Source organism: Synchiropus splendidus, chromosome 16 (genome assembly GCF_027744825.2).
Source record: "Synchiropus splendidus isolate RoL2022-P1 chromosome 16, RoL_Sspl_1.0, whole genome shotgun sequence".
Classification (NCBI taxonomy): domain Eukaryota; kingdom Metazoa; phylum Chordata; class Actinopteri; order Syngnathiformes; family Callionymidae; genus Synchiropus; species Synchiropus splendidus.
Genome location: NC_071349.1, coordinates 13,242,970 through 13,267,921, shown reverse-complemented (window position 1 = coordinate 13,267,921; position 24,952 = coordinate 13,242,970). Strand labels below are relative to the sequence as shown.

At 45.5% G+C, this 24,952-nt stretch overlaps 3 protein-coding genes across 3 annotated transcripts; 2 read left to right on the top strand and 1 right to left on the bottom strand.

The window, feature by feature from the left end:
- Positions 1 to 349: 349 nt before the first annotated feature.
- On the top strand, positions 350 to 14,164 carry si:dkey-16j16.4 (uncharacterized). Its single transcript, XM_053845109.1, has 5 exons — positions 350 to 807; positions 7,509 to 7,590; positions 7,743 to 8,257; positions 10,101 to 10,154; positions 13,348 to 14,164. The coding sequence occupies exons 1-5, from the start codon at positions 739 to 741 to the stop codon at positions 13,471 to 13,473; spliced, it is 846 nt and encodes a 281-aa protein (XP_053701084.1). The 5' UTR covers positions 350 to 738; the 3' UTR covers positions 13,474 to 14,164.
- Positions 14,127 to 18,495, bottom strand: slc4a1ap (solute carrier family 4 member 1 adaptor protein). Its single transcript, XM_053845107.1, has 14 exons — positions 17,727 to 18,495; positions 17,442 to 17,655; positions 17,253 to 17,381; positions 17,118 to 17,178; positions 16,910 to 17,049; positions 16,677 to 16,837; positions 16,526 to 16,595; positions 15,976 to 16,165; positions 15,815 to 15,911; positions 15,487 to 15,736; positions 15,339 to 15,419; positions 15,213 to 15,268; positions 15,035 to 15,104; positions 14,127 to 14,775 (listed from the first exon to the last, which is right to left on the bottom strand). Exons 1-14 carry the CDS (start codon positions 18,465 to 18,467, stop codon positions 14,726 to 14,728), a joined length of 2,310 nt encoding a protein of 769 aa, XP_053701082.1. The 5' UTR covers positions 18,468 to 18,495; the 3' UTR covers positions 14,127 to 14,725.
- On the top strand, positions 14,374 to 22,615 carry supt7l (SPT7 like, STAGA complex subunit gamma). Its single transcript, XM_053845108.1, has 5 exons — positions 14,374 to 18,763; positions 19,886 to 20,318; positions 20,402 to 20,726; positions 21,729 to 21,966; positions 22,031 to 22,615. Exons 2-5 carry the CDS (start codon positions 19,894 to 19,896, stop codon positions 22,321 to 22,323), a joined length of 1,281 nt encoding a protein of 426 aa, XP_053701083.1. The 5' UTR covers positions 14,374 to 18,763; positions 19,886 to 19,893; the 3' UTR covers positions 22,324 to 22,615.
- Positions 22,616 to 24,952: the final 2,337 nt, after the last annotated feature.

The window sequence follows — 24,952 nt, the reverse complement described above, 5'->3', positions numbered from 1 at the left end:
TGTCCTATAAATCCACAAAAACCTCTAGTGCTGCTGGAATTACTGTGACAACTGCTCAGCATTCTGAAAGGTGCCATATAAATTTAGTTTAGTTTTAATGCTGTTTTTAACTACTACCCGTAGTGTCAGTACTGCTGCTGTTACTACAACCACATTCTATTCACTTTTGTGCAATGTAACAAATAAAAAGCACCCTGACAATATTGACTTGCCTGGGTTATTAAAGTACAGTGAAATGCCGATAAGAAAAGGGAAGTAAACATAAAAGATGACGTCACTTTGACTCTCAGGCCTCCTAGTGAAAACAGTGACGTCACCACGCACTGCGGCCAATCAGCGCGCAGGACGACCGGGCTCGAGCTGCTCTCCGGTGTGTTCGTGTGGCCGGTTCACTTGTGTGCGCGTGTGTGTGTGTGTGCGTGTGTGAATGCGAAAAAAGTTGGTGTCGTCTCCACTTTTAATGTCGTATTTTCAGTAAAATTCGGAGAACTTTGGCAGCACAAGCGCCCGGAGGTGGAAGCGAAGGAGGAAAGGACTTTCCAAAACAACGCAGAGCTTAAAGTAGGCAGAAGCCGCGACGTTATCTACGCAGCAACATTAAATGCACCTCTTTAGCGGTTTAGCTTCGGCTCCGAGCTATTTTCTTGTTGTGTCGATGATGAGCAAGTGTCGCTGATGGAGTTGTAGTCCTAAATAGCCATAAATTCGACGGTGAGGCTGCACGCCACTGAAGTAAAGATGCTAAAGACTCTGACGAAGAAGCTAAGAAGACACTCACTGAACGAAATACATCCTTTTCAGCTGAAGGTAAGTGTGCAGTTGTGATGTGTTGCTGGTGGGTGACATGTTTTGGAACTGTTCTTAATCTGTGACTGTTTGTGACTTGAGTGGTGGGTCTGCGCACTACAACTGTGATAGAGATTGACATGAGTGATACACACACACACACGAACACACACTCACTCAGTAAAGTCTTCAGTAATAAACCCCCCAAACCTCTCACTCTTATTTGTTTCCGACAAAGTGGATGGATGACCTGCACCCTTTTTTCAGAGAGTGAGAGAGAGAGAACTCCAGTACCACAATCCCTTTTCAACACTGAGATCATTAAGTCCAGCCTAGTATTGAATTTACATTTTTGGGATCAAAGGTAATGGGAGGAAATTCAATTTGTTGCTCATTTTCTTAGTGATACAGTAACTTGGACACACCTGCTTAGTAACTGTGATCATGTGGTTACACCATGTTTTTTGCCCCTACTACTAAAGTACCTTTGAAGCACTCTATTGTTTCGATTGTTCATGGGCTCAAAGCCACACCGCTTCTTATGGTGGTACTGGGTCAGGTCGGGCCGTGGAGCCACATGGTGCCATAATTTGCTGCATAACCTTCTGTCACACATCTGTCAACGGCTTGACCGTCTGCGGACATCGGTTCACACGATCATTCATAAAGAAAACTTGATCATTAGTTTCAAAATGTTCTGCCTTCATTTCAGTGTTTGGGAAGTTTGGAATCACTGCCTTGACACCAATGACCAGCAAGTGAAAGTGAAACACACATACAATGCTAGTCATTAACTCTGTGGTACTTTCCATCTGCAATAATGTTGTTGACTACTGGCTCAATATACAGGATTGGTCCTCAAGACCTCCTCATCTTGTGATATTCTTAACATGCTTGAAGTAAAACTATCCGTCAAAACACATCTTTTGATATAAAAAATAATCTATATAATAATCTATATATAATAATATTGAATATATACAACATTATTTACAAGTCAGGAATTAAACCTGTGCAGTAATCACATGTATGTATTTCGGTAAGTGTTGTGCTCACTTCTTGGGGTGTTGACTGCGATGGCTGACTCAAGCATGAACTCACCCAGTATTCATAAAATGATCATGTTTTCTGAAGGGAAATAATTGCAACTAGTATCTTCATTCATCATCTTGTCCCCAAGCATGAACTCCTGACTTGTAAATCAACTTGTATCGACTTCATCGGTTCGTCTCGGGGCTGTTATTTGGACAAGCTTTTGTGATAGTTCCTCACTTCCAAGATAAGTAAGATAAGCAAGGGAACATCTATTGTCCACTTAGGAAACTTGTGTGGTCATTGAGAATTCATCCAAAATCAGAAGAAAATATCTGGCCTGTTTCATAGAGTGATGTAATCATTGGAAATGATAAGCATTGCGTTTATCAATGTAACATACAGCGTGACAAGAACACCTTCATTGATGTCAGCACTGGTACAACTGAATGGGATCTTTGTGCTGACTACAAAAGCAACCCCACTGTTCTCTAGCATCATACTGTTTGACTTAATAAGGTGGTATAAAGCCAAGGCTCTTAATTTATATACTCAGACAGGCCACGTTGGACTTGTAGTCCAAAGATTGGCTGTGACTTGATTACACCCTTAAACCTGGATCTTCTTGGCTAAGAGGAAGGCTGTGTTTCATTTTTATGGCGTTTGTTGTGCCTCCACCTCAACTGCAAATAAGTGACAGCTAACATTGCTTATGTCTTCATGCTGGTGTCTATGAGTTTCAAAATGTGACTCTGTTTTTCTTTGGACCCATCGATCATGAAAATAACTAAAAAAAAAAGTTTGTTTGGAGCATACAATTTTAGCATTAGCTTGTTCAGTTCTCCAAAGTGTAAAAGTCAGGCCTCTGGTTTCACCTTTGCACCTGAAATGGGTAACTAGTTGTTTGGCCTTTTCAAAATCTAAAGCTTATTGTCACATCCTGGTCGTTGAGGCTTGTGTATGACACTGTATTTTTCAGTGGCAGCCGGTTTTGGATCTTGTGAGCACCCTTATTCCAAGGCTTCTTAAGTGACTTAAATCCTTTTAGTACAGTGACCTGGATGAACGTGAGCTTGCACAAACATACTAGAAAAATAGAAACACCAAAATGCCTCATACACAGTGAAGACGTGTTTGCATTCATACCTGTGTGACAAGTCTTTATTTACAGTGGGAAAAGTGAGTTTCGGGGTTAGATTAACCTGATTTACCTACCTTGAAAGTTCATTATTGTGCCGATGAAGTCGTCCTGTTTTATAACCAAGACGAGGGAGGTTGTAATGATTTGACTGGACCTCTTGTAAACAGTGAAATATTCATGGAGGTGTGCTCACATTCTTCAGTGTGTCAATGAAGTGTATTGTAAATACACAGAAGGTGTCCTTTAAACTTGTCAATGATTGATATGAAAAACCTCAATTTTAACCGAAGAATGTTGTATTTTTTTGTTTGGAGTTCTTAAGCAATTTGATAATTTATGGTCATTTTTTTCATGGCTGGTTCTAAGCCTAGCTGTTTTATTGCAAGGAGCCAGGTCACCCAACGGTGACTCAGATTAGGGAAAGGAAATGTATAGGTTGTGCGGTTTGTACTGATCTTGCCGTGTGGTCTTCCTTTTTGGATTTACCACACAAATTCATTGCTCCGTTTCTGTGTTGTTAAGTCATCAGTCACATGATCGCCACAGATGGTTTCCTTTGGAACCACTTCAGCACCATATACAGATAAAGATCCATCCCTCACAACTCAATTGTGACTAGTTTACCAGCTTAATGTTTCCAGTGTATGTAGTACTATAAATTGTCTGGTTTTCTATTTTCAGACCTTAAGTGACTTTGGAGTCACTACCTAGTGTGTTATGGTTGAGTATTATTGAGCAGGGATTAAAACAGACTACGCTATATGTTATGAATGAATGAATGCCAATATGTTGTGAACTATACTTGCCCTTCGCACTTGTTTAATTTCAACAACAGGCTCCTTGCAAACGCTTCTCATTTGGCCCTGCTTGCTCACTTCGCACACAATACTCCTTTTTGGTGAGTAGACGGGCGAATTGTTTCATGCATGGGTCACTAACTTGCTCCATCTACAACACTATTGTGCGACAAGCAGCCGCAGAGTCGCATGGCAGCCATTTTGTTCCAAAGTGCCCCCTTTCAAAGGCCCATGCAAGGCATAGAGGAGAAAGTGTGCCATCCCCATTGTGCCATTTTTGTTTTTGTTTGTTGCTCTGCCTGGAAGTGCTCACACACACTTCTTTGTGCTAAGAGTCCAGTTAGTTAGCGAAAGTCTTGCTGCATATCGTCAGCAGATTTTATCTGTGTTTCTCGAGTCAACATACTAATAAATTCTTGCTTGAAGAATTGGTTTGTCCTTGACAGCTATTTTCTGGTTTAGAAAAATATTTTTATGCCAATCATGCTCAACAGAAACTGGTTTGTTTGCAAACATCAAGGACAGGGTGAGGCTGCAAGAAAAAGATTAGCTAAAAATATTGCCCTCATCATGGATTCTGCGCCATGTCATTCGAGACGAGGACCTGCTAGATGGACTCGTCAGGACAACCTGAGATCATTATCATGATTTAGTCGCTGATAATCCCATCACAACCTGGATCAGGATTAAACATCTGCATTCCATATTGCTCTCAGAAAACGTCCATACTATGACTTGGACGCAAACACGTTTCTTTCCATCACTCTGAATAGCTGCCCAAGAGGATTGACTATGATTGCAGTCCAACGGAAATACTGACTTTAGGAGACTTTCACTTAGTTATGTCGTAGTGGAAAACTATAATCACATGGGACTGAACAACCACGACGGGCGAAGGAGGTGTGTTTTCGAATTACTCCTAATTGTGCCTCAGTCAGGCTGCATCTAGCTAGGTAATCGTCCATCCCTGACCTGTTGGCATGTGTGTTCACACGAGGGACAGTGTCCATGTCAGTGTGGAAGGGCAGAGAAAAGCTGTCATGTGTGTGTGAACTGGGTTGTGTGTGTACGCTGTGACATTGCCATTGATCCAGCTTAGCAAGCTGCTCAGCGATGCAGAAGACCGACAAGGATTTCATTCAGCTGTTCTCGACACACAACTCTTTGTCCGTGTGCAGTTGTGTTCGCCGTTTTATGCTTAATTCATCCTGCCTTAATGTGTGTTGACCGTATCTGCGCATACATTGATGCTAGTTACGCAACCAGCAATATCTCATGCTATTACATCAAAGTAAACATTCAGAAGTCGTCTGTACATGTTTGCCTTCTCCACTCTCTTGGCAAGTAAAGAACATAACTACCAGTTTCCCGAAAAGCAGCTTGAATAGGTACATTTATGATTCACACATATTTAGGAACAAAATGTTAACAAATGTTAAATGTGTATCATAATAAGCGACAGCTTTTATCTAGCAGGGAGTGTGGGCAACACTTTGTAATGAAAATTGAACGCCCTATTATTTGACAGAACAACCCGAAGATGCCCGATGTTGTCCAGTGTGTTTGGTCAAAATTTGCTATCACGCCAGCTGCTGCAGTAGAGCAGCTCTGCAGCGACTCAGTTCTCCAGTTAACTTTGTGCGTTTTTTTGTGGAAATGGTGTCTTAATTATTGGATGCTGGAACATGTTGTGTCCAATAGGTGAGAGAGTTGCTCGATGTGAGCACTACGTGAAGAGGAGTGAACGCTCAGTCAGACCCTTGTCTCATATGCTTACTCCAAGTAGTAGTATTCTGGAGAGTAATCGGGGTCTGTCCCTGGATCATCCTACAATACATGCACTCACCTCGTGTAAAAATTCTTGAGTTGTAAACCACTAGCATGGTTCCATGAGCCCTTACATTTTGAAACCCTAGCCAAACAGCTATATGTTGTTGTTGCCTATTTAGAGTGGAATCGTATCTTCTTTTCATTTTTCACGCTGCACTGAGACTGGCAACAGATCACAGACATGACGTTTGTTACAACAGCACGACTCTCCACAGTCACAATGCAGCATTTCAACTCACGCTTTTCGATCTGGAGTTTTTTAATGTCCTGTTTCAGCAGGGCTTTGTTGGACTTGAATCCACTCTGTCCTAGTTGGACGTGAGTTTCTTTGGTCTTTTTCCCATTTTGAAAGAAGCGGAGGTGTGTGTGTATGTGTGCATTTCATAGAATAGAAGGGTACTTTGTGGTGTGTATGGAAGTGTGTAAGCATACAGACACACAATCACAGATGGCAGCTGCTCAGCGAGGCCTCAAAGTGGTAATTACTGAGTGTGAGGCGCGTTACTTAACTTTCTAAGCGATGCAGACGGCAGGGCTTCTGCATTGTTACAGGGTTTTGGATGGTTACGTCCAAGAATTCTGCCATGATCGTCGCTTTTTCTATTGAATATATTACACAATGTTGTTGAATGTTATGCTCCAGTGTGTCCAAGTTATGTTCATGCTTATGCTCAGTGTGCCCGAGTGACATTCTGTGGCACAAGATCAAGCAGGTAATTGGGGTTAAAGGAAAAAGCGCTTAGTCGGTTTAAGTTCAATATATCCCAAGAAGCTGAGCACACTGCCATTTTAAGGACAGTGTTTGCAGAAATATATGTGTAATACTGCTTTGTAAAGGAATTCAGCTGCTTTCTTGCTTGTAAATCCTGGAATATATTTTCGCCCCTCAAGTAAAACCATGTGTTTATCTTTCACTCAGTCATTGTGAATCATTTTTAATCTGCTTGAAGTAAGAAGATAGGAAACAAAATAACACATTTGATTCAGAGACAACATGCGAATTCAAATCTTTATTATCATCTTATTATGTAGTTTTATGGTCATTAAATAGTCATTTTGGCCGATGCTGTGAATACATTTTTGGGCCGCATTATGGATAAGTATCTGCCTGAGCATTGAGGAGGCCATTAATCCTCCCAAAATCCCCTACTAGGTTTGCAGAAATTCCGCCTCAAATCAGGAAGGTACCGCTACTATGCCTCTCTGCAGACTTGTCATTCCAGAGCATCTGTCATTTGATATATTTTAGTTGTTTAGCAAGTGTTATTGTTTAGCAATCACTTGTTTGTTCTAGATAACACAAAAGTGCTTTTGCATTGTTCAGTCTTTAAACAGTGTTAGAATGGAGTCAGCTCAATACCTAGCAGGCATTTCTTGGCACCTGTGAGGTAGTAAATCTGGATTTGTCCGTCTTTAGTCTACTTTTACTTTTAATTACCGCTGTGGTCAACTTTTCTAAATGCGTGCCACAATGACTTCATCCTTCTATCTTGCCAGTTATTTCACAGTCACCTAGTGTTGGAAGATTTCCCCCCGTATTTGTGGTGTCTACCTGCCTGTAGTCATATGGATGGTTGGGCAGATCACTATTACTTTGGTGCAGTACAGTTGCTCCCAAATCTATTCAATTGTGTAACAAAATAGCCGTGAATGAGATGCATTTGTGCAGATTGTTGACGCTTAAAATGTTCTTCAACATGGTTGAAGTGGCAGAAAAGACTTTCCTGTACTGAGATATTAAGCACATGAGAGGGAGCCTAAAAAGGAGAGGGTTTTGCCTGGTCAAGATGCACCTTTTCAGTGCACAGAAAACAGACCTGCACTCTGTTGACACAGATGCAAAGCAGAATGCTAAAGATATCATTTGAATTGCGTGTTCCAGGTTTGCAACGCAGTAAAAGTTGCCATTCTTTTCTCTCCAGATTTCTTACCATGGCAGTGGAGAGGGAGGAGAGAGTGATGACTCGGAGGGGGAGAACCAGGAGCTTGCACAGATTGACAGAGGTACTGTTACTTGTCATAATTGTTGAAAAGTAAAGAATAGATTATTGTGGTTTTTATTTTTATTTTACTTTAATATTACCCGAAGCTGATCATTTGAACAAGTGAAGTTTGTGCTACACCTCATCCTCACAGTGCACTGCTTTCCCTTCTAGAAAGAAGAAGGAATTGCGCCCTCATCCCTTTGGCTACCAGCCAGCAACACAACCAAGGTCCAGTCTCCCCAGCCCGCCTCCGCCGCCTCCGCCTCCTCCTAGATGCCAACCTGGACCGCCACTCTTCAGAGGAAGAACTGGAGCGCATCAGCTGCGGGGACAACAGGAAGTGGGTGTCTGCTGTCCAGCAGCGCCACGGCGATCACCACAGCAGCGCGTCCAGCGACGAGGAAGTGCGAGATCTCTGCGGCTGCGCCTCACCGGCCGCGTCCTCCAGGTCGCTCGTGGAGCCGGGTTCACGCCTGGCCGCCTCCCCCAGCCCTGTACTCTTCAGCTCCAGCCCGCCACACAGTCTCAAGCCACCTCCCATGCGTTTCCAGCTCCAGGTGGTGCCGCCAGTGGCGAGGCCCATTATTTTGACCCACTTTGAGCAGTCTGCACCTTATAGAAAGTATCGGCATAGTTACGGAGGGGAGCAAGGGAGGCCCAGTTTGGATTTGGAGAAGATGCAACAGGTTGGTGGTTACATTGTGGACCTCTCAGAAACTAAGCAACAATCACACCTAGCTTAATCTTCACTGAAACTAATGCTACTTTTTATTGCTCGGGTTCGCATTATACACTTCAGATTAATATAGAAGTCTGGGATGTTCACTATCAAACAGAGATTACAGTGATGCTAGTGCTTCTCTGGTGAACACACACTCATGTCCACACACATGCTCTCACAGGCATAACGCTGGACGCCGGCCACCACGGTGGTCTATCTGGACAGCGATGAAGGCGAGGGAGGCAGGGACGGCAGATGTCCGTCCTTGTTTCCCACAAAGGCAGCAGGGCGAGGGGGAAACCACGGAGGGGTGTGGGTAGAAGAAGAGGATTAAATACACAACTGAAAAACTAACAGCCACTAATGAGTCATGGAGAAGCTGCTCCGCTAATCATTAAAATCCAATCGACTTGTTGGCCCACAGGGGTGTGTGTGTGTGCCTTTGGGGTCCATATGTCCACGGCGTTTTGAGAGCAGATGATGAGAGATGGTGGGCTGTGATGAGAGGGGTGACAGGAGAGAAAAGGAAGAGTGTGTGTCACGCTGTGGCAACGCGTCTCATCCTGCCTGTCTTTTTGTGTCTGGATGTTTGCATCCTCCCGTCTGTGAGTGTGTTGATGTATATGTCTGTGCCCACTCACTCAAGTGGAAGGGGAGTTACTGTGGGGAGTACAATAGGGGGCCAAGAGAGGTAGCAAGCAGGCAGGACTGCAGTCCATTAACCCTTAAGGTGGTCCTGTCTGGAAGTTCACCTGAACACACGGGTGAATTCGAAACATGCCGTCAACAGACAACCCAGAGAACAAAACTCTTGACTCCTTCAGTAGCAACACACTTCAAACCTGTAAACATCCTAACTGCTCGACAGAAGCGTCGTATAACATTTATAGCTTCTAAAATTGGCATCATATGTAACTGTTCAGAACCAAACTGGGAACACCCACAGGTGTCCTCGAAATATTCTACCCAAGTGTGAAATCGATCCGGTTTGTTGTGTTTTCCAACTGTCAAAAATAGCTCTCATATTTAGTACGAGCAATCACTTCCTTGCTCTCCATTTGTCTGAATGTCTTAAGTTGATAAATGTTAGAAACGTGTGTGGCCATGTGCATCTGATGTCAGAGTGTGTGTGAGATGATGACTCGATAAATAAGTGTAGTGAGCAGGCATGTGGGTATGCTCGTGTTCTTAGGCCATGTCGTGTCTCAGTCAGCTCACCTTGCGATGATAGCCAACAAATAAGAATCTGATTTCACCGGGAAGGTCTGATGGTTTTGTTATTTTGAGCCTCCTGATCTCCATCAGCATTTCCCAGCTGCTGCCGACCTCAGAGGCAGTGATAGAGAAAGATAAGGTTTGGCAGGAGGTGAGCACGAGGGCAAGTGCACACCAGCTTGTCTTGTGTTTCCATTCTTTCCGGGGCTCCCTTCCCCCTTAGAAGCTACCTCCCGGACCGGAGACAATTCGACGATTGTGTGGTCCCGCCACCCCCGCTGCTTTTGGAGAATAGTGGAGCTGCGTGGACGTGGTGGGGAAGGCAGAGACAGGATATTGCATAAGCCTTATCCAGCGAGTGTTTAGTTTAAGGAGACAGCTGGTTCTGTCTCTCTTCCTGATCAGACAAAATCAGTGATGGATTACTCACAGTGTCCTTGCTCTGTTTAAATGATGGTTTTGAATCCACTCTAAATCAGACCCCAGTTTGACATGTTTACCCAGCGCGTCCGGAGAGCCGCACTCTGGGCTTCAGTTCTCCATCAAGCAAACCGCGCTCCTTCCTAATTGTCACACTGCTCTGTCGTCCACAGAAAATGCTGCTGAAGAAGAACTGCGGAGGGAAGACCCGGACCATCAAGATTCGGGTGAGCTTCATTTGGTGGTCTTCCAGTTTTTTCCTGTTTTATAATTTGCCACCTATGTTGAAGTGGAACAAGGCACTGGTGACTGGTGTCCCTGTGGTTGTTGTCTGAAATATTAGCTCACGGAAATACACACTGAAACTGTAGCCTTGAGGAACGGGGGCTTCTTGTTGATGAATACAAATATTGAGGATCAATCCATAGCAAGGAGGACCACACTGACCCCTGGTTTCCACTGATAACATAAGTGACGCGGGGGCAAATTAAAGTGGCACTTCTATTTTCTGGCGCCTTAAAGAAAGAGTCCGTCTGAAGGGTGGTGAATCGTCCAGGCAGGAAGTCTGGCCGTGAAAAGCGAAGTGGATCTGGAACACTGGAACACCATAGGCTGACCTTCAATTACATTTTACTCGCAACCATCCACATGACAGCGCTACCAAGCAGTCAAACGAAAGACGTGACACCACAGACAACAAGGAAAACAACCAGAGAAAGTGCAAGGATGTGGGTCAGACAGTCCAGATAACCTTTGACTGGTGTTGAACCACTCCTTTTCACCTGACCATGGTCCAGTGACTAGGGGACATGGTGACACAGCAAACTGCTATAGTTAAGGACTGCCATACTTCAAACACACATCAACACAACATGATTTCTCTGTTGGTGCTTCAGTGGGATCCTTGAGAAGCCCAAGGTCATGGGTCGACGACTCTTCTCGAGGCGGACTATAAAGCCCAAGACATGAGTGAAGTGGATGAAACCCACCCAGTGGTTGTCCTCGGCTATTTGATTCTGGAGCCTCTTTTTTTCCTCTTGAGCTTCTTTCCAGCTGTGCAGAAACATCTGGCTCCAACACGCCTGCAGATCTAGCGTCCCAGTTAAAACCAGCACAAGGCTGGCCGCATCATGTTGACGAGGAAATGGTCTCTTTTTGCGCTCGTTTGTCCTTTGAAGTTCCCAACAACCTGTAATGGCCCAACTATCTCCAGTTAGTGGTTTCTGCTGGAGCACATTAAAGACTGTGGGACCGCATTGTGAGTTAGTGGCTGAGAGGATGTTGGCGCCGAGCAGGACGCTCCAGAAGGAGGCTCAGTGTGGTGAGAGGAGTGACATCATCAACACCTCATGTGGGACTCTATCAGTAAAACCTCCTCACACTGTCTATTCTCTGCGCTCATGCCACCTTATTTGGGTCGGCACTTGGAGCGAAAAATACAGGAGCGTTTCACTGAGAAGCAATGATGAGGATCGCAGACATGCAGCTCCTCGTGTTTCTAAGGATGAAGTCATTCTCCATTAATAGTCGGCCGGCTGCCGTCGGTTTGGCTCGGCTGTTACACAGAGATATGGCTCATCATCCGCCGTTCTCACTGCTAGTGTTGTTGTCCCTGTCAGTGACGTCTGTGGGCTCTGGACCGCCGCCAGCTCATGGATCTTCTCAAGTACATTGCATTTCCCAAGAGCCCATATCTGGCACTGCGTCGCCCGAAACAAGGTTTGAAAGCAGGAGATGGTTCCAGAGAAGCCCATAGAACTGGAGACAAGATTCATTTCTTTTCCACGAATACTGCAAAACAATACTGATATGTACTATACCAACTTGAATAGATCGAAAAGTTGACGTTGTGAAATATTAAAGAGAATTACGAGATGCAACAGTATTGCATAACAGTTTTTTTAATTGTTAATTTTTCTTTTTGGAAGTTATATCGTCATTAACAAAAGTGGAAAAAAAAGAATGAATTTAAAAAATTTAAAAAGTGCAAACTGAAAACCTATTTTTGGGGAAATAGTTTTACAGACAGAACCGTGCCAATGAGCCACACAGATAGCTTTGCTCAGGGAAGAACTATTTTGCACTAAACACAGGCTGATTTATGGGAAAATGTGAGCATAAAAAATGAGAATAGATATAGTATAAACTACTTCACAGTTAATGAGTGATGGGGACATTGATATTCAGAGGTTCATGATGTCAATTAAAGCTGCTTATATCTAAAATATATCTATGTTAAATATATTCCCAATGTGGGACTAATAATGGCCATCTAAGCTGATCTAATATAAAGTTACTTGGGTCTTTACGAGTGACGGTGACACACACCAGGTCTGTGAGCCATGAGGACTGAGGACTGTGTGTTGACTCTTTGTGTTGCTCCGTGCAGCAGTTATCTCCTCTCCTCTGTTACTCGTCTCCTGCAGCCCCCACTTTTACGTGTCGACCCTGAGATACTTGGCCCAGGTCCAGAAGAGACACTGGATCTGGAAGGGGCCCCTGCTCTGAGACTGTACTCGGCTATTCAAGCATGGGAGCTGTTTGTGGAGGTCGACGGTGCTGGTGGTGTCTGTTTTAAGTCGGAGGGAGGGGTGGGAGTTGAGGGTCACAGGGAAACTGTAAGAAAGCTGCTGCTGACTTCTCTCTGACAGGGGGTGAGGAGGAGGGTTGAGGCTCTTAACACCATGTCTTTCTCTTCTGTCGTGGTCCATCTGAGGCCTAACCTTGCCTCTGTGACAAAGGTTCTACTCTGAGTCTCTGACTGATGGCTCAGCTTGTTAGTGTATCCTCTCTCACTAGCCTCAAGAGGCTGATATCACTCTCAACTTTTCTTATGACTCACACTCACACACCAGCTTTACCCTGAGACCAGCAACAGAACTGGAACTGGCTCCCTGCCTATGCAGGCACTCCAGCTAACTGTGTCCTGTGCACTTCAAGCTGTTACAGATTTAGAACCGTCTCTTATAAGCACTTAAGACTGGATGAGGAAGTTCTTTTGGAACCTGTTTTCAGAAAAAACAAGTCGACATGGAGTTGGGAGCCGTTGCCATGCTAATGCCTCCACCGCTGTGTTAAATCCCTTCAGATGGAGCGATGATGTCACCGGGTGTTTTTCCAGGACCACGTTGCTAAGACGCGTCCGTGTCATGTTTGCAGTGTCACATGCGGAGAGGTGTTTTTCTTCTTCCTCCAGAAAACCTCCTCCGTGAGCGCCGTGTCTCCCCCCGCAGGCTCGCAGCCAAACACAACAGAGTCACTTCCTGTGGAGAGGGAAAGAGTTGGCGGCTAATTTTAGACTCGGAGCGGCTCACTGGAACTGGTTCTGAAGCCGTGCTGTATATGTACCTTTGAATCCCGTTGAAATTTGCAATAATATAGGGGAGCGGTTCATAAACTCTGCTCCCTGTTTGTCTGCAGACACTGGCTGGAGGTCGCACCCCTTCCAGGTTCACCTACGACCCGTCCATCTTTGCCTTCCGCTCACTGAGCACGGTGCCCCCCTGCAGTCCGCTGACTCCCCCCGAGGATTCGCTCTCTTCCTAGTACTCCGACCCTTGCACTCGCTCAGGTAACCCCTCCCTCCCTCCCTCTCGCCCACGACAATGGTGTGGACCTGAGGCAGCGGGGAAGAACATTCAGGCGCCAAGAGGACATACTGCATGTTAGACAATCAAATGTTGTAACTCCGTATCCCAAACTCCACTACGTCTGGGAAGGAACCGTGACGCAGTCGTGATGATGTCATTCCGGGGATGACGAGGAAACATGGACGTGAAGATAATCGAAGTGAACCCAGCGCTGTTTTATGCGTAGCGTACTTGTAGTGTGCCATTACTTTCCAAATATTGTACCTGTTACTCGTCTGTAGAAGAAATGTCCTCATGCCTTGAAACAACATTCCAGTTGAAGAGTTACAGATTCCCCTGAAGAGGAAGTCTTTGTGACATGTTTTTGTCAGTCGTTGCACAAGATGATTCAATAAATGCCCAGTGGGTTCTCCACGCCCCGATCACGGTCTCTTCTGACTCAGCAGGGAAGAGTACCACTCATTTCACAGGTCTGAAGTGGTGCTCCTGATAAGACAGACTGGAATCATGACCAGGGCTCCACCCTCACTGCTAAAGTAAAAAAAAGAAAAAATGATGTCATTAAGGGAAACATTCAAAAATACCTTCATAACAATACTAAGTGCCCAGTATACTTGTTCTGTTTGTGAAGAAAAGAGTGGAAATATAAATTAAGAAAAGCAGTCTGCTGAACTTACCACACAACAAATCGGATGAGTTCACTGCAGTTATGTAAAAGAGGGTTCAATGAGGAACAGACTGTGGGTTTACAGACATTTTTATTCCGTTTCATATCAAAATACTTTATCTAAAACGTTGGAGAAGGAAGTTTGCGAGTGATGTGGCGTGATCCTGTTAAACAGAGAGCCTGTGACGCTGACCGCCGCTCCAGCTCTGGTCATTATCAGCTTGTGTTTCATCCAAGTGTCCAGATGGTCCGAAAAGCTGCTTCAATCTGCTCTCACTCCCCCTCCCTCCTTCGCTCGCTCCTTTTTAGGGGAAGAAAAAAAACCCTAAATAAATAAAAGGTGATGCCAGCGATGAGACTGGATCTATGGTTTCAGCTCGTGACAGAAGAGGGGCCAGAGCTGGACCCGGATCAGTCCGGCTGATGTTTTCGGGGCTTGGGTTGTTCGCAGAAAGTGCCCAGAGGGTTGTGGGTGCGATTTCCCACGAGATCATCATGTCGTAATTCCTCTTCTGTCTGCAGGAATTGACCAGTTGTTTCCTCAGTAGCCGAATTTGTCGTTCAGGTGCGTCCGTCCGTCTCCGCTCTGACCTGAGTCCCACACGGAAGAAAGCGTTCCTCTTTTACATGACTTTTAAGTTCATAAAACAATTGAAGGAGTCACACAATCTTCGAGCTCTTGTAGCATTTCCAGCATCTGAACACCCGAAAATATTCAGTACCCAACCACAGCTTTCAGATACTTTGCTGCCCTCTAGTGGCAGATAAAGGTGCAACAGAATCACTAGTTTTTGGTACTATTTAATTCATCTTAAATGTGATTTAATGTGCATTTCAAATGACCACTTACCAGCAGGGGGCACCCACACACAATAATCTGGGTCATCGTCTGGATACTGTTTGGAGAGCAGCGCGGGCGGCTGCGGGTCGGAGAGTTGGGTCAGTATTTGTGATGAGTGTGTGTGTGTGTGTGTGTGTGTGTGTGTGTGTGTGTGTGTGTGTGAGAGAGAGCGAGAGATAACACCTACTCTGCTCTGGCCTTTTGTCTTCGTAGTGGTTTTACTGTGGGCCTCCCCCTTAGTTCCTGTAGAGAAACACGACATTAGGAACTAGAGATACTGGCAAGCAAGGATGAGGAAGCAAGTGATAGTGACCGGTGCTGGACGGAGCTGGTGCCGCATCACTGCGCTCAGAACAAACCTCCGACTTGTGTTTACTTTTCGGGGGGCTCGGCTCTGGAGAAAGATTTAACATCATTTCATATGGCTCCTTTAAGAGTTGAGCTGAATGATCCACTCTCACCTTTTCTGACAGAAGGTGGACTCGCTTCTGTCTCCTGAGCAGTGTTAGATATTGACATACTGGAGTCTTCTGGATCCATATTTGACTCCTCACAGACCTCTGGACTTTCTTCCTTCTTCTCAGCCTCCATCTTCTCATCTTCCTCCTCCTCTTCTTCTTCTTCTTCTTCCTCCTCCTCCTCTCCTCCAGGTGGAAGCTCTTTCATGTTGAACAGCTCCGCAGGCAGGTTTGGTCGCTTTGGAGGAAGTTTCTATATGAATGATATGAAGACGTGAATTTTTTTTTCCTTTTTTTTGAATAAAGACGAGACTAGAGAAAAGGAATGCACCCCGATAGTCCCGGTCTTGAGTTTGAATTTACTTCCTCCCTTCATGGCTCCGAACAGCGGGAGAGTTTTTTTGGGTTTCTCCGACTCGCCACTTCCACTGTCGACATGAAAACCCAGCGTGAATATTCAATTGTGGCTCAGGGCACGAGAAGTGCTCCCACCTCGGCAGGAGGGAAGGCAACTCAGCTGGTCGCGTCAGCTCCACCAGTTTTCTGAGCCGCTGCGCGTCTTTGCGGAGATCTGCGACGTGCAGATGGAGCTTCTTGCGCTCCACGGCGTCCATCGCTGTCTCGCTTCTCACTGCCGTCATGAAGGCATCCAGAGGGTCGTCGGCGGAGGACCGGGAGGAGTCTGAGCCGAAAAAAAAAAAAAAAATATACTCTCTACTTCTGGCTCAGCAGCACCACAGGAGTCACCAGAATGTAACCCTGGTTTTCTGAGTATGACCCTCAAATGGAGAGGAATCCAAAATAAACGACTTCCACGTCAAACCTAAGTGGATTCAAGCTTTTCAATTGATGAAAAAGGCTGATATTTTACAAGGAAGGGTGAGTCAAGCTACATTTCCCACGTAAAATATCACATTTTTTTGCAGGTTAGTTAGTCATAGTGGCCTCATTTTAGACATCATCATACTGAAAAATATCAATGGATGACGGCTGCAAACATCTTGTTCGACAGGGAGAAGTCGACGTCCAACAGAGCACTCACCTTTCCCAGATCCACTCAGCTTTTTCTGCGTCTCTGCCACCTCCTTCTCCACCGCTGCCAGTTTGGACAGCTGAAGAAGACCAATGTTCACTTCAGAAAAATGGAATTTGTTACCGTGATCTCGACATCCGTCACTAGCGGTGCTCCTCACCAGCGAGTCGTACGTCTCCGGTCGCTCCTCGATCTTCCCTGCCTTCTTCATCCTCTCCTTCCGCTTCTTCTCTACGGTTCCGGTCCGGTCCAAAAACGTATCGTCGTCACTGTCGTAGAAGTCCTCGTCCTCCCAGTTTTTCTTTTTGCGCTTTCGTGAAACTAAAGAAAGAGATTTTTAGAACAAGTGAGTCTTGGAGATGCAGTTGGACTCTCCCAAGAGGTCCTCATCACCTGCTTCCTGGCGCAGCAGCCCCCGGGCCTCCAGCATGCGACAGGCCTCCAGGCAGCACTGCACCGCTGCCTCCTTCTTCTTCCCCGTGTGCGTCACTTCTGCGACCAGCTGTCGGCCCAGGGCGTCGTCCACCGGCAGCCTGAAGGGGAGAGAGGCCGAGCTCAAGCAGAGACAAACACCAGAGCAAAGCTTCAGAGGCGCCTTTACTTTATCCTGCAGAGCCACGTGCCGTGATTCTTGTCCTCATACTCAAACTCCAGCTCCTCCCCTGAAGAAGAGTCCAGACGAAACAGTGTTGAGTTGATCGACAGCAAGGATTTGAAGACGGCGTTTTCATTTCACCTTCTCTGTCATAGAAACCCTGCAGCGCCTTCTTCGGGTCCTTCAGGTAGGCAGCTTCCTGGTCTTCATGGAACTCGGTTGAAAAGGGGTTTTCAGCGTTCTCATCCTCCTCAGGGAACGCTTCCTCAGCTGCAGATTAAACAACAATGACTCCTCTGACGTAAAACAACAGGCGGATCCTTGACTCACCCATTCCCCATGAACACCCAGAATCCTCTGAGGAGACTTTGCTCTGGCCTTTCATGCTTTCCCCGTCGCCCTCCTTTTCCTCCTCCTCCTCCTCCTCATCATCAGAGTTCTCTCCCATCATCCTCTTCTCCAGCTCGGCCTTTTGTTTCTGCGCTCGCTCCCTCAGCTCCGTCACCGTCAACTCAGACTCCTCCTCCTCATCGAATTCTGGACCCTGAGAATCCACAATAGTTTGAAAAAGGGCACTTTTTTCAAACTATATTTCAAGGAGTCCGGAGGCTTTACCTGCAGTATAAAGAGTCGGGTGCTGCCTCCGAACTTCAAGACGTGACCCACTTTGATCCTAATGTAAGTCTTGGGTGGGATCTTGTTCTTGTTGACCACAGTGCCGTGAGTGCTGCCCAGGTCGTGGACATAGAAGCCCCGCTCTTCCCCCATGTTCTCCGTCTCTCCAGCCTGGCTCCGGTACTGGATCACAGCGTGGTATCTGGAGATGGAGGGATGCTCCAGAGGCATGTCACACACCGGCAAGCGACCCACTACGAAGAAGCTCTTCACATCGAGGGGGATAGTGTTGATGATGGTGCCATTCTTCAGGATTTCGAGGGAGTAGCTGAGGTCCGGTGCCGCTCCACCCCAGGCGGGTTCCGAGTAGGGAAGAGGAGGAAACTTACCAGCCAGTGGCGCTTTGGACGGCAACACTTTGGGCTTGACAGGAGGAGCGGAAGCGACTTTACTTTTGCTCTCGTCAGGTTCCGTTTTAGGAGGTTTGACCTGTTCGTTTGGAGCCGTTATCGCTTGACTGTCGCCGCACGGTTCCGCTTCGGACGGAGCGACGTTGCAGCTCCGTTTGCCCGCCACAGCAGGTGCTTTGAAAATATCTGGTTTTTTGAAAGTGTCCAGAGTTTCCAGTTGCGGTTCGGGTGTTTTCTCTTCCCCATTTTCGACAGCAGGCTCCGTATCCATGACGGTACTCGCGTCTTTATCGGCGCTTGGACTCACGTCTGGCGGCAGGGAGGCGGACATGATTGTTTGGTGCCACAGCGAATTCCATCCGGCTTGTCATGACTTTTTAGAAAGAAAATCTTTACAAATGTAAATGCTCAACGGAAATAAATATGGAATCTTATTCCACTTACCAGTTATTCCTTGCTTACACGAGATGCCTTAAATGCCAATTTGGTCTAAGTGAAGTTTGTTGTGGAACCAATTGGCGTGTGGAGGGACGCACCGGAAGTGAAGAACAACGTTTCCGGGTTGCCTCAAAGCGCGTCAACACAAAGCTAAGAGGAGCATCACATCTACTTTCCTTTTATTTAAACGTAAGTGAGCAGCACACTGTTTAATTTTAAGACACCTTCTTTTCACCAAACTCAAGCGTGTTTTAATGCAGATAGCTGCGCTCCATTCACGTTTTAAAATGTCGTGTCATTAAAATGTGTTTCTAAAACACGGATTAACGTAATAAAGATGATTGTAATGACCCATAAAATAGATTATATGATGAATGATGCAGTCTGACATCTCCCTAGGTCAACTCAGATTGTTCGAATATCAGAATCGGAATCAGAAAACTTTATTAATCCCAAGGGAAATTATGTTCTTAACATGCTCTGTACTCAACATATCACAATAAATTAAAAAGAAGTAATACTATAAAGTGCAAAAACAAAGCTATACTAAAGAGCTTACAAACCATGTGAACAATGTGCAAGAAAATGCAGTTCAACAAGAATCCTTCATTGTGATTTTTTCAGAGATGAATTTTTTTGTTGCCACAGGAAGAAAGGACAAGTTGAGTTGGGTAGTCTCAGTCTGTTGGTCCTTGTGCTTCTGTATTGGACCAGGAGCAGATGGAGGGGGTGGATGATGTTGTCCAGGATGCTCCTTAGTTTCAGGAGTCTTCTCTCCATAACTGTCTCCAAAGGAGTCCAGTTTGACCCTACCACATCACCAGCTTTGCAGATGTTAGTGTCCACCACCGTTAATCTGCTGCCCCAGCAAACCACAGCGAACAGAATAGCAAACCGACTCATAAAACATCCTCAGCATTGTCCCGCAGACGTTGAACGACCTGAGCCTCCTCAAGAAGTAGAGACGACTGTGTCCTTTTTTGTAAAGAGCCACGGTGTTCCGAGCCCAGTCCAGTTTATTGTCTATGAGGACCCCAAGATATTTATAGTCCTCAACCATATCCACATTGACCCCCTGGATGGAAACGTGAATATATGAAGATGTAAAGTCGATGGTGCAACTATTGGATGTCAGTTATAACGGCACTGAAGTAGATCAAACTTCAGCATTCAGTAATTCATCCTAACAATAGTAGCAGCAGTAATTGATTCTCAAAACTGATCATGAAGTATCTGGAATGCGGTATAGTTAAATATCATTGCATGTTATTTAATTAATATGACATTTTAAAAAGTCACTCTTTTTTTTAGTCCAAACCATGATGCGTTATTGGGGTGAGATCCCTGGACCCACCAGTGCCCCGCCCAGTCGCAGCTCTTTTGACTTGCTGCAGCGCGAGTTCCGCTCCGTGGAGATGCAGGACCCGCCCCTGCACCAACCGTCCGCACAGCGGCCGCGACCCACCACCATGCTGGACATCCCGTCGGAGCCCTGCAGCCTCACCATCCACACAGTGCAGCTGTGCCAACACACACGGAGACTGCGGGGGCTCCTGGCAGCTGCTCAGGGTCAGACCTCCGCTGTCTCTGAGGGCTTATGCAAACTGGAGGACACAGACACCAAACTCCCCCTGCGCCCGCCCACCCCACCCGTCATGCCAGATGACCTGCTCCCCGCAGATAGCAAAGGCCCAAGACAACCTTTCCAGCTCTGCCACAGTGACCCTGAAAGCGACTTCTACAAGTCAGTAGATGCCCCGTCATTATTATTGTTATTTTTAATAAATGCAAAGTTATGAGTGAATTTCTCTCCTCCACTTTCTCCAGAGGTAAAGGTGAGCCAGTCACCGAGCTCAGCTGGCCCTCCTGCAGGCAGCTGCTCTACCAGTCGGTAGCCACAGTCCTGGCCCACGCCGGCTTTGAGTCCGCGCAGGAGAGCGTGTTGGAGACTCTCACCGACCTGGTCCATGAGCACTACCTTCGGCTCACCCGCCTGCTGAGGGTGGCGGTGGATCGGGAGGCGAGACTTGGCGCGAGTCCCTTTCCTGACGTGGTGGAACAAGTGTTCCACGAGGTGGGCATCGGAAGTGTGCTGGATCTGCATCGATTCTGGCAAGTTCGCATCAAGGACTATCACAGTTACATGCTGCAGGTGAGCGTCAAACATTCCATCATTTGTTCTCAATATCGTCAGCTCTCAAAACAGCAAAAAAAAAACAAACTAAAATACATTGATATATATATATATATATATATATATATATATATATATATATATATATATATATATACATTTTTTTTTTTTTTTTTTTAACTATATATTTAAAAATAAATCGAAACAATATACAGTGAAACCTCGGTTCTCGACCACAATCCGTTCCAGACGGCTGTTCGAGAAGCAATTTGTTTAAAATCTGAATCGATTTTTCCCATTACAATGAATGGAAAAAGAAATAGTGCGTTCCAAGCACTACTCCATTATAAAATAGGCTTTTGTAGGAGTGAATGTAGAGTGTCTGCTGCAGGTGGCTGTTCCTCTATGTGTGTGGCCGCTGCATGTGGGAGGGGTTGCCGAGTGAGTGACGTCTCTCCAGAAGTGAAGAGGTGCCCGGTGCGTGTCCAGCTCTGAATGTGCGCTTCTGTGCAGTTTGGCTGTGACAAAGTCATAAACCAAGTCACGCTCTGTCCCAGACTCGCCTCATCCCTGTCCCAGCTCCAGCCCACAACAGGACATCAAACCCTGGAGTGTGAGCGAGCACCTCCCCTGTGACACTCTACCACGGTCCAGTGTGGAGACAGGAAAGGTTTTACACCTCAATATGAAGAAAAAACAGTCAGTAAATGTAGCTAACGGGACACGTCTGCATACAGAGGCTGCGTTATACACAATAACAAAGCGCCTCGTGGGTCAGCTGATCGGTCCACACGCATGTTATGTTTTTTACGCGGTTCGAGTTCTGGATTTTCGTTTAAAATCCGAACCAAAAAGATCTTGAAATTTTTGTTCGAACTCCGATTTGTTCGAAGTCCGGGACGTTTGAAAACCGAGGTACCGCTGTATATATTTTTAAATGGACTTTGCTGCTCAACTTGACACAGTAGTCTGCGAAAAAAAGCAGCTGACAAATGCTGAGTGAGCATTTTGGTCTTGCAGGTCAGTAAAGATTTGTCAGAAGAGTACGAGCGGCTGGTGAATCCAGAAAAGGCTCAGGAGGACTCCAAACCTCCCCGGATCAAAGAGGAGCCGATGAGCGACATCTTCTTCCCTGTGAGCGAGGAGCCGGAGGCCGACTTGGCCCCAGGGGACCAGACTTTGCCGATGGGGGTGCTCGGCGGCCACACTGAGCGCCTTGCTTCCGGGTTGGACCCTGACCACTCCCCCCACACCTCAGGTGAGAGTCTTCAGGATTTTAAAAAATTCAAGCTTAATATAACAATGTCGAGTCTGTCCTGCAGGTGGCGCTGTAGCCAACAACTCCCCGCTGTGGCCGCAGGTGAAAGTCGAACCACAAGATGGCGAAGACTCCCAAAATGCCGGGCATCACCATCATCACCACCACCATCATCACCAACACCTCGATGTGTTCGAGGAGGGCGGCCCCATGTCCACCATGAGCGAGACGGCCGGAGCGATGGCGCCCTCTTCTGCTGGCGCAGTGTCTGACGGCAGCTACGCCTCGCCCGACTCACTAATGGACACGTCGCCCGTCTTTAACCAGAGACCTCGAAAACGAACGAAGAAGATGTGAGACTGTCAGTGGACTCAACAGAAAATACTTTAAGTCGCAATAGTGTCATTTGTTCACTCGGAAATAAAACATTTTTATTCAGAAGGCCACTGCGTGACCAGCTGTCAGGTCAGTAATGCTTTATCACCACAACAGATCACCTAACAAGTGACAGATCATTTTGAGGTGAGGTTGTGCCTCACGTACATGTACGCTGAAGCCAAAATGTTCCAGTCAGGTTTGCAGGCATGAAGGTAGCAAACCACCGGCTTGTTGTATTTGGCAACGGTCTGACCCCTGCAGCTTGTCAACAGCTGCTGAGTTGCTCTGCACCCGCTGGAAAACGTGTAATTACAAAAATGCCGAGATGCTTCGGGAGCTGAGGTCTGCGAGTCGAGCCACGGGGAAGAAAAACAACTAATGATTAATTACATACCTGCGTGAGCAGTCATTAATTTGAGCATTAAATGGAATCTCTCCCGCTGCGTTTGTGAGCGGAATGTTGCGGCAGCAGCCGAGACTTTCCTTCAGGTGAACTTTAGGTTTCAAGTGTTTAAAGGAGCCTGAGGAAAAGCAATGTCGCTGTGCGTCTTTTGACATCTGTAAACATCTTCTCACTAGTCATGTGTGAATATAGTACTGCAGTCATTATAAATGAATAAATGATGTAGTTAGGCATCAAGCAACAGTATTGCAGGATTGATGAGTCAGTGTCCTAGTTTTCAGAGGCCAATAGATGGCGCTCTTGGTTTAGTAATGAATTATTTGCAAACGTTTTACAGGAGACAGCACCATCTGGTGGCCTCTGAAAATCAGGGCACTGGTTTATGAAGCCTCATCGACCCCTCAATACTGTGTCATGAAACCTCAGATACCCATCACTACTACACATTCAAATAAACAAATCGAAATCAAACCAAATAAGTAATATAAAAAGTATATGTCAATATATTTGAATATTTATTTATGTGCTTTTCACTAAAATACTACATATTACAATATCTTTCAGTTACACTTCCACCAATAATAATAATAATACAATACAATAATCTACATTCACGTTTTTTTATTTACATTTATTTTAACTTCCTGCTACATTTACTTTTTTTGACATCAGTTTATTTATTATGTCAATATTTTAAAATATTTCTAGAAATACTCTCTACTTTCACAGCAATTCTTATTGCTTTTTGTTTTTCTATTTTATTTTATTTTAAATTTGTTGCCACTTTCCCAGTCAAAATCCCATTGAAAACAAACGTACACACACACAATGAAATGAACAAGTTTTGTGGAAGCGATTTGATCATTTTCAGAAAGATGTCGCTGTACTTTCCTTGTAAAATCTCCCACTAAATGGCATGAAGGTGAAGTCATTCAAGTCTAATGAAACTCGATATAAACGTATATAAACTGCAGATCTTTACAGCACATCTCTCCCCAAAACAGCCAAAAAAAAATGGTCAGCATGTTTTGCACTGAAAACTCGAAATTCCAAAGGTCTGTAATGGTGACTGACACATTTAAACGTGGCTATTTTCCAAGTCTCTTTTAGACCAGTCTCGTCTGTGACCTACAGACCTTGACCAGAAACCTTCTAAACATCAGTTCGCCACGCAGACATTAGAGGGCAGTGTTGTAACACGCACTTCAGACAACCCACTCCCTTATCCATACGTTCAGCATCTCCGTGTAACCATGGCGACCTGGACTCTGGCTCCACCGGAGATCCTTGGGTGGATTCAATTGACTGTGATGTCAGCTGCTCTCCCAATGAACCTTTTGTGCGCCTTGAACACGCTTTGTCGTCACGCTCATCACGACAACCTCATTTAAAATGAGAGAACTAGACTAAGTTCTAAGACTTCTGGGCGATCCAAGATCCACATGAATAAACTGGGGGGAAATAAATAGCTTTAAATAGTGTTTGTTTTTGGTGAATAAATGGGCAAAATTTAAGTCGCTAATAAAATAAAAAAAATTAAAAAAAAGGAAAAATGAAAAAAAAACTCCTTTTCAGATTTTCAATCCCAGAAAACATCAAAGTAAAGAAACATACTTTAAAACGGGGTTTAATGTGATGCTTTATTCTGGCCGCACCAGTCGGTCGTTTCACTGTTGAGTCCGGCTCAGCCAGGTCTGACTCGCCGTGTGTCCTTCTTCCTCTAGTTTACACCACAGTTGTTGTACAGTGACACTTTGATAGCGTTTGGGTGACACCATTCCATCCCGTCTGCTAACCGCCGCCACTTCCTCTCAGCTGTCAAGACGCTCCAAAACAGACTGAGTGTCGAGACAGAGGAGGCTGTGTGACAGGAGGTTTGTTTACTCCGCTCTCACTGTTGCTATACGGGAATATCCCAGGTAAACAATCCGCTCTAGTTCTGGGGAGGAGGGCAAAAAGTCATCGGCAAGTTCAGGAGCTGCCTCACTCGCTCTGTTTGCAGATCACTCACCGGCAACATGTGAACTAAAGTGTCGATCCACAGAAGCCTGTTTTTGGAAAATGAAACTTCAAAATTGAATTTTTATTTGCCATGGCTTTGCGAAGACTTTATTGGTGATGCTTCAGTCGCAGTTGGTCGACAAACGGAAGAATTGAGATTCTAAATTTTTAAAAATAAGAAGTTGTCTCTTATCGATTTAAGGG